Below are 9,822 nucleotides of genomic sequence, written 5' to 3'. Positions count from 1 at the left end.
AATGTACTAGTCTCAGTCTCCAGCTGCAATTAAGGCATATAAATATCTGGGAAGGCTGTGGACTATCTGAGCTAAGGCATATTATAGTTCAAAATAGGCCAATTTCCTAGCAAGAAGTAACGGCAAGGGCGGACAGCCATCGGAACCCGACCTCTTTTGAATATTTACGAGTTGTTGATCTGCTAAAAAATACCAGTGGTATTTTGGATACCCCTAACCAATTTGTGGTAGCCCTTTATGGAGCTAATATTAAAGGGGTAGGAAACTGGTATAGGTTGCTACATAAGCTGGGGCAAGCTCACGTGATAGAGAATCACTTGGATAAACTAACTCGGGAGACCGGATGCAGGCTGGATTGGAAGGAGTGGGAGGCCATCTGCTATAGGAAGCAAATCTCTGAGTTTTGCAAACTTCAAAAGGATGGCCTTCCTATCACGATGTCTTTCTTATTTAACTCCGGTCACCTTTAAAAAAAGATTCCCGTGAGCTGAAACCAAGTGCTATCGCTATCAGATAGGTGGGGAAGGCGGGTGGCACCATACTTTTTTTGCAAGTCCAGGACTGAGGCTTTTTTGGGAGGCAGTTTTCTTGGATATCAAGCAAGCAATCGGAAAGAGTGTTTTGCTCGAGGCCGTAGCTGCTTTGTTTGGAATCGGCAGAGATGAAACGATGCTATCCGAGCCCGAAAAAGCCTTTGTATTTATTTCTTGTACGGTGGCTCGCTCTCTAATTCTGCAAAATTGGAAATCCAGGGAAGCTCCCTCTCATTTGAAATGGTTCAATAAAATGAAAAGAACCCGAAACTTCGAAGAAGCCTATGCTAGGAGGGCTGGAGCTACTAGGAAATTTGAAAAAAGCAACAGCATTGCAGCCTACGCTCACATAAGTGATAACCCTGAAAGTTTTGGTCTTTATTTTGTCCTTGGTGTCTGCTTTAGGCTGGTGTTAACCCTCTGCTTGCTGGTCATCCGCATTTCTTGCCAGCCTCGCACACACACGCTCCTGGCCAAGCCTCGAGAGAGCTTGAAGGACTACAGCACGGAGGAAGAGTGTGCTGGCATGCAACCACATGAGGAAGAAGAGGAGAGTGACAACAACGACGAGGCTGAACCACTTAATCTCACGACGGATATCCCCCTGGTGAACCACAGTCCCTCCAATGATGGGACTTTAACAGTCAATATGTTCACATCTGCTGAAGAATTGGAACGTGCCCAGAGACTGGAGGAGCGGGAACGCATTATCCGGGAGATATGGAGGAATGGCCAGCCAGACATTTTGGGCACAGGCACCGGCACCATTGGCCGTGTCCATTATTATTGAACCACTGGCTACAGGAAGTATCTCTTTGAATAATCCAATGGTGCCTTTGGAGTCCCTGGTCTGTGATCAAGAAAAACTGCGAGGTGAGGATGCAGTTAACTCCAATGCAAATGGTTCACTGCAGGCAGATTTTATGCGGCTCAGAGAGAGAACGGTATTTGTGCAATTTTGCTGATGAACAGTAACCACAGGTGCAGACATGAAACCCTAACACTCAGTGTCTTTCTCTTGCAGACAGCAAGAAATTAAGAGAAAGAAAGGGTGTATCTAGGTGTTGCCTAATTGTTGATTTGTTCATCTGCATTGACATCTTCACCCAACGGCATATCAAAAACTTTGCTTCGTCGGAAGCGTTTGTTGTATACAACTGTAGTCATTTATTGAAAACCAGACTCCTAAACTAAGCAGGCCGATTGGAAAGTATGCCAGACTGTATCTGAGTGCCCAGGATGACCTCCATTGGCTGGGAAAGGCAAGTTTGCCATTTTGGAGAACAACATTGTCACCTTTGACTTTGTCTCACAAGGAAGACTTAAGCTTGGAAAATGTCATTGGGCTTGCTCCAGGTTGTGCAATAATACATTCCAGAATGCGTTTCTTCTATAAAATGAACCCTTATATTACTTAAAGTTGTGGGTAGAGTGCAGCTCAGACCAACTCTAGAGAAGCATGCAAAACAGGCAGCATTATGGAGAGGTGTGAAAAGGCCAAACATAGGGGATTATGCAATAAGCAGAAATGGAACAATCCGAATTGTGCAAACACTGTAGAATGTGGATACCGAAATACACTGCTGATCTAGAGTCAGAAGTGGAGATTTTCAAAAGCCAAGTGCTCTTTCAAGTCCTTCAGCCTGGGGCATGTGCATTCACATGTCAGCTGACATGGGACTTGCTCTATCACCCACATAGGTTGTTCAGAGGCACCACACTGCCAGGAAATCGGGTCCTTCCCTGCTGATCACTTTTCTAATTATGGAGCAATCTTGTGACCATGTCCAACAGTTAACCAGCAACTCGTGTTTCCTGTTTACATTTTATAAAATGCTTTCCTAGACTTATTTAAAAGAGTATTATTCAAATTTGGCTTAGTTTTCTAAATGTGTCGATACTGATGAATCACAACCAGTGGACAAGATTTGTGCAGGGCATTTACATAGTCAGATAGGTCTTCTCCCAAGTGCCAAGTTGCAAAGTGTTTTTTGCACACTTTGCATATATTGCAAAGAAGTTCACATTGCCACAGTCGTTAATTTTTTTGTATTTCTGCAACAATTTGTACCACGTTTGTCAGTGTCAAGCAAATACCCATATCCCTAACAAATGGTTCTGTATAAGATATATTTTGCAGAATGCATATTGTGTTTTTGACCACTCAGCACCACAATGCAGAGATATAATCGGCAAAAGGTTCCCATGCATACTTTTTCCAGCCTGGCTGGGACTGATTAGAAAGAAAACCTATTTTGTTATTTTGGTACCAAACAGTGCAAAGAAGAGTTCATAAAGGTGAAGGCAAAAAGGATATTTTTCTAACTCAGCAAAAGGTGAAAATAAAATTTTTTGAAAAACTTACCTGACAAAAAAAATATACATGGACAACAGCAACAAAGGGATTGCGGTGAGTAGGCGTCTGCCTGACCTCACAGGCACTCGCATTTGTGACTCTGTGTTTCTTTTAAAAATGTACGTGATTATGTTTGTTGACAGCGCTCTTTAAAAAAAAATAAGAAATCACTTTTAAATACCTCACTAGCCTTTTGTTTGCTCTGCATTCTCTGCCGTTCCCCGCCTTGGTCCCCGCAGCTGCGGCTGTTTGAGTGGAGGGCGTGGTTGTCGGACAGCAGATCATTCACGGAGCAGTTCCGGGATAGAGGGGGCAGAGTAGCTTTCCGCATCGCACCCTACATAGCTGGATACCTCAGTGTACGCGCAGCGGGCACGCCAAAGGCAAGCCCGTCTGTGCCCGTCCGCGCCCAACCGGGCCCAGGGACCAGGAACCCTGGCCAACAGCGGTCTTACTCAGTCAAAGAGCTACAAGCTCTAAACTCAGATAATCTTACCATAAATAGTAACACACTAATTAAACTTAGGCGGGCAAACATCTTAAAACAGATAGGAGGAGACAGCACTCTTATCCAATGGTCAGGAAACTCAGTGCCCCAAATAAATTCAACTGCTAATAAACAGACTAAATTGAAGGTGGCTATCCTCAACACTCGTTCCCTTCAAAAACACCACCTCGAAGTCTTCACCCTACTCCAGGACGGAGACTTCAACATCCTGGCACTTACGGAAACTTGGTTAGGGGAAACATCAACTCCTGACATTATCTCTGCCCTACCTGGAGACTACGAAATCCTATGGCATAACCGTAGAGAAAACACGAGAGGTGGGGGAGTGGCCATTTTCTTAAAAAAACAGCTAAAAGTTACTAAAATACTAGCAGAAAATATTGACAATGCTGACCTCCTCGGGGTAAAAATCTCCTCTACTAACTACTGTCTCTCATTTTTGGCGGTATATCTTCCCCCAAGGCCAACCCCTCTTTTCAACGACCTCTTCCTCGAAATAATCTCTGACCTTTGCACATGGTACAAAAACTTGCTTGTGGTTGGGGACTTCAACTACCACTGGGACAAAACACCTAAAGACCCTGTGGCCCACCAACTGGAGACATTTATGAACATGCTAGGTCTCCGTCAAATGGTTGAGGCCCCCACCCACAATAAAGGTCACACCCTGGACCTCGTTTGGACTTCCCAACCCCGGTCTAGTCTTATAGATATCAGTCCCTGTGTGTCGGTGATCACTATCTTATCAGCTGCTGGATACCGACAGACACCCACCTGCCCAAACCCCCTCACAAATGGAAAATGACATGAAAATGGAAATCAATTGAACCTACAGTTCTAGTGGATACATTCCTCAGGTCCCCCCCCCCCTCCCCCAAGGCTGGAAAGGGAAACTTGGATCAGGAATGTGAAACCGTTACGAACAGCCTACGTGTAGCCATTTATCACGTAGCACCAGAGACAAGGGAAAGGATCAAAGATAAGGGAAAAGGGGCACCCTGGTTCAATCAATCACTAAGGGAAATAAAGACAAAGCTCCGCCACACAGAGAGACGATGGCATAAAACTAATGACCCAGCTGAGCGAGACATCTATAAGACTCAATTCAACCTATACAAAAAACACATCCCTACCACCAAAGCTGAATATTATGAGATTAGAATCACTACAGATGCAAACAGACAGAAAGAGACCTTCAGAATCCTGAAGGAACTCCGCCAAAAATCAGAGCAGAAATCAGAAGATGACTGCATTGGCTGCAACACTTTCCAAGCCTTCTTCTTGCAGAAAGTGAGAGATAATCTCTCTGACATTGACAGTATCTTGATTAATTATAGCTCCGCTCCCCTACCTCAGGAATCCTCCCCAGTTCAAATGCTTACCAGTTTCCCCAAACTGGACCCTGTCTCCCTTCCCCGACTTATGAATCAGATTAAAACAGGCTCCCCCGCAGACCCCTGCCCCCCCAGATTCTTCATAATGGCACTCCCTGGCTTAGAAAGCCATATCATCACTATGCTCAACCACTCTCTGGAGTCTGGGTATTTGCGATCTAACCTAAAGGAAGCTAGAGTCATACCCCTTCTGAAGAAGTCGGGGGCGGACGCGGCCAACCCAAAAAACTACAGGCCCAACTACCCTTCCTTGCAAAAGTCCTGGAGCAACATGTCCTTAAAGCACTCTCATCCTTCCTGGAAGACCACCATCTTCTCCATGTCCGCCAAGCAGGCTTCAGATCACACCACAGTACTGAATTGGTCATGCTATCAGTACTCGATGAACTCAGAACCACGGCTGACAGTAAAAAACCTAGTGCCCTGATCTTATTGGACTTATCAGCGGTGTTCGATACTGTCAGCCATGCAAAATTATTGGCCAGACTCACAACCTTGGGAATCAGTGGTCAAGCCCACCAATGGCTCAAATCCTTTCTATCAGGCCGGTCCCAAAGAATTCAATTGGGTGAGCAGATATCAGACAAGGGGATGCTCTGCTGTGGAGTCCCTCAGGGCTCCGCTTTAGCTCCACTACTTTTTAATATATACCTCCAACCACTGATAGCAGCCCTAACTAACATGGACTGCAAAATTTTCAATCATGCGGATGACACACAACTTCTTCTCAGCATCAACAACACCCCCCATGCCCAGGCCCATGTACAAAATGTCCTCAGATGCACGGTGAGTTGGATGTCAGAAAACTCACTGAAAATCAATCCGGATAAGACAGAGGTCCTGGTCATCCCCTCTATAAATTCCCCCTGGCATGATCACTTCTGGCCCCAAGAGCTAGGCCCTACCCCCACCCCCGTGCCGGTCATGAAGAGTCTCGGCTTAAAGATTGACTCTGAGCTCTCCATGGCCAATCAAGTCTCTTCGGTGGTCGGTACATGCACCGGTCTGATCAGACAGATATGGAAACTTGCCCCCCTGCTGTCCACCACCTCACTTCAAATTATAGTTTTGGCTACTGTCGTATCAAGGCTAGACTACGGCAATGCCTTATATATTGGCCTCCCTCAGAAACTAGCGAACAGACTCCAGGTGGTCTTGAATGATGCAGCAAGGCTGGTCTATAGGTTCCCTAGAATATCTCATGCCACTCCTCTGTTGCGCAAACTTCATTGGCTACTCATTAGGCAAAGAGCAAAGTTCAAGGGCCTCTGCATCGCCCACAAATCAATCTATGGCCAGGCCCCATCTTACATAAAGGAATGCCTTGAGGCCTATGTGCCTGGCCGCACACTACGGTCATCCCAGGCCTGTCGGCTATCCTGCCTTCGGTATAAGATTGCATCCAAAGGAGGTAGAACCTTCTCCATCTTAGCCCCCCAGCTCTGCAACCAGCTACCCGGGCATCTCCGAAAGCAACCCTCCCTGCTTTAGTTCAGGAAACAGCTCAAAACTACCTTGTTCAGGGAATCACTAAGCACAGCTTAATTTCACGCTCGACCCTCGTGTTGGCTAGCAGCCTAACCTACTCCCTCCCTAGAGCTAAGAGACCCGACGGTGATTTAGCGCTATACAAATATCAATTAACAATAACAATAACAATAACACTAGGGTTGGTAAATCAATGTAGCAGCTCTCATTATAATGCATTAGCACTTTCTCTTATTGCACTTTAGTAGCACTAGCACTTTTATAGTTCTTGCACTTTATAGAGCGACGTATTTTGTATTTCGTTTTTTTAGTCAATGCTGTTATGAGCCGCTATAGCTATAAGTTCTCTTTTTAATAAAATGTTGTAGCTATGATGGCTTTAGGTGATAAGATGGCACTAGCACTTTATTGGTATTGCACTTTAGATGCACTAGGACTTTTTTCATTGCTGTTGTGTTTTAAGATAAATTTGCACTTTGTTTTGTGAATGAATATATGACCAGCTGCTTCAGCTTCAACTCTTTTTCATTATGTATTAAGAGGCTGTTATTTCAATTTTTCTAGAAACTGGTTTTAATAATGACTTTAAGTATACTATGTATTTCATGAACCTTATGCTCTGCTCAATAAAAATAATTTTGAAAAAAAAAACATCACTTGACCACAGAATACCATATTTCCTGAGTGTCACATAATTTTCAAAGAAAGTAAGTAGAGTGTGAAAAGTGAAAATTGTCGATGAATATAGACATGCACTCAGTAACCAAGCCAATATTGCAGATAAAAGGATAGATGTATTGCATGTATCACGTATATGTGTCTTGTTCAGAGGATACCAAATTTGCATTATTGGGAGCCAACCACCCACATATCTAAAATCGTTGAAAATGATTACTCCACCCTGTGTACCTATAGCCATTGTCAATTATCTTTAAAAACACCTTGAAAAAAATCAGGCTCCAGTATCCTAGAGCAAATATTTTTACCAGGAATTAGTCTTTTAATTTACTGCCTCCTACTCTTCCTACTGTTTATTTTTCCCTGTCTGAATGATTTAATATTGTAAATACAAACTAATCTTCCCATTCATTAGCCCATGGAGACCTCAATATTTGGGGCAAACATTAGTCTAGTCTATGTTCAACCTAAACCCAGTTCAGCAGGTTTTAGGTCACACACATAAGGCAGGCTACCAAACTTTGCTACTGTAGACCTGGCAGAGTAACGTTCATCCCTCAAACAAATATGGCCAGATCATTTCTACATATATTCGTCATTAGCTCTGTTAGAACAGCCTATTGCTCTTAGATCTCAATCTACAAACTCAATTCACTGGTGTGAGAAGTTGACCTGGTATATGCTGTCCACTAATTAAAGTGGGCACCCTTTACCAGTCCAAACAACCCTTATGGTGATTTAAGAGGTCAAAGATAACCTTAGAAAGCTAACCAAGTGGTAGCTGTGGAGAGCAGCCATCATCCTTAGTCTTGACGGAATGTTAAGCAGCTTGTTTTACCAGAATGCAACCTTATAGAATTGGTTAAATGAAAGGAGAACCACACAGTAGTTATAAAAATATATATCTATTAATATAACACACCTTAAATACCTCACAGTATCTGCTACACGCAGATAAACTGAAAGCACAAAATACTGTAGCACAGAAACAATTGTAAGTAGCACTAATACACAGAGGGCCCCATGGGGGAACCAAACAATATCCTAAAATAGTGGCATAAGAACTATGATTCGAGTCAAGATATTGTCTAGAGGGTGTTGAGTTGTTGGGATCCCAAGGAACCACCCGAGGTGAGTAAGCAGGGACCCCACGGAGAACGGGTGCTGTGTGAGTAGATGACCACGTGCTACGTACATTTCAATGGGAGAGTTGCAGTTACAGTTTTAATGTTTGAGGACCCTTCCCACTGGATAATGAAGAAACCCTTTAGAATTCAGAAGGATGGAGAGCCACCCCACCCGTGGATACCAAAGTACCAGAGTTACCTATCCCAGGGAAGCCGGGTGCATAGGGTCGAAGTGGCATTGGAAACCACTGTTGTTCTCAAAGTGGGACTTAAAAGAAATGCCACTGCTGGAAGGAAGAAGAAAGTCCGGTGGAACCCAAAGGTGGATTCTTGATGGAATGAACCTGAAAGAAGAGGAGACAGAGTCTGGGTCACTCAGCAGTGACCAGGAGCTCGATAGATGAATGCCCACCAATGTCTGGTGCTTCAGGTGTGAAGATGGAGACCTTGACTCCACAGCTGCAGTGACCAAGAGATGTCTAGGACAACTAGGAGTTGGATACGAGCTGTTCAACGAAGGATGTTGAGTGCGGAGGGGTCAGTGTCTGACGCGAGCGCCAACAAGCCTTGACAGCGGCAACCCACACAGAAGGTCAGAGAAGGCTACGGTCTGGCCCAGCAAGGACCAGAGGACTCACCACAGCAAGAGGAGTCAGGGCAGGCCTGGAGCAACCAGGGGAGCCCAAGTAAAGCAGTGTTGTCCTTCAATTGGACCCACAGGCTGAAGGTGCATGAGTCGCAAGGGGACCTTGTAGCAGTTTTACAAAGTCACAGCTTGCAGGGTACAGAGTATAAGGAGGCCAGAGTCCCTTGTACAAAATGTACACAAAGGTGGGGGCTATCGGCAGCCCAATGCACAAAGTTGGAGAATACCAACAAGCATATGTACTTGTAAAAGTGTGCAGTGCACAGGGGTTCAGATTATGCGGTCCCCATGAGCCTCAAACTCAGTGAGAGGGCAACTCAACCTCAGGGAATATAGTAACCCATGTCCTGTGTTGCTGGAGCATTTCAGAGTCTGCAGGAGCTCAGGATCCTCAGACCTGTCAGTTACGTTATTTTTTTAATTTATTTATTTATTGTTTTTTTTTTTGCAGAGTTTTATATAGCGCGAACTAGACCCGAACCGAATCAGGTATCAGAGTGCTTTACATAGCACCAGTTACATTACATGAGGACACACTTTCATTTTAGGCACGAGGAGATTAAGTGATTTGCCCAGAATCACAGGAGGTTTTTGGCGTCGTTACCAAGACTCGAACCCAGATCCCCAGGTCCGAGGTCGAGCGCCTTAGCCGTTAGACCAACTCCTCTCCCTCTCTCCTGCCTCTGAATGCAGGCGAGTGACTCCTTCACCCCAAGGGAGATAACTTCAGTTGTCCTTGATGCTCCACAGGTCCTACATGGAGCCTGTATGGTGCATGGTCACAGATGATGCTTTGGACAGAGAGGGAGATGAAGTCGGGCCCAATAGAAGTCCAGAGTATCCAGACGGTTGAAGGTCAGTGGTTTCTTGATCAGAATATTGCCCACATCGAATCTAGGGTCGTACAGCCAGTTAAGCCTTTAAGTACCCACAGGAGAGTGTTGTACGGATTCAGAGGACCCTTTCAGGGAAGGGTTTGAACAGTGGAGAGGTTATTACCTTGATCTATGTCCAGTATCGCGCTAGAGCGGGTGTCAACAACTCTCAGAACTGGTTTGAGCTGGACTATGCACAGTGACACCAAGCGTGCCC

The 9,822-nt window shown here is 44.9% G+C and overlaps 1 protein-coding gene across 1 annotated transcript; it reads left to right on the top strand.

The window, feature by feature from the left end:
* The first annotated feature begins 669 nt into the window (after positions 1-669).
* LOC144828099 (protein eva-1 homolog B-like) lies at positions 670-1,323 on the top strand. Its single transcript, XM_078686226.1, has one exon. It carries the CDS (start codon positions 670-672, stop codon positions 1,321-1,323), a length of 654 nt encoding a protein of 217 aa, XP_078542352.1.
* The last annotated feature ends 8,499 nt before the right edge of the window (positions 1,324-9,822 follow it).

Source organism: Lissotriton helveticus, chromosome 4_1 (assembly GCF_964261635.1).
Source record: "Lissotriton helveticus chromosome 4_1, aLisHel1.1, whole genome shotgun sequence".
NCBI lineage: Eukaryota > Metazoa > Chordata > Amphibia > Caudata > Salamandridae > Lissotriton > Lissotriton helveticus.
This window is presented reverse-complemented; position numbering and strand designations above follow the sequence as displayed.

Excerpts from the sequence above, each read along its gene's own strand:
- LOC144828099 (XM_078686226.1), top strand. The coding sequence starts at position 670 with ATGCTATCCGAGCCCGAAAAAGCCTTTGTATTTATTTCTTGTACGGTG.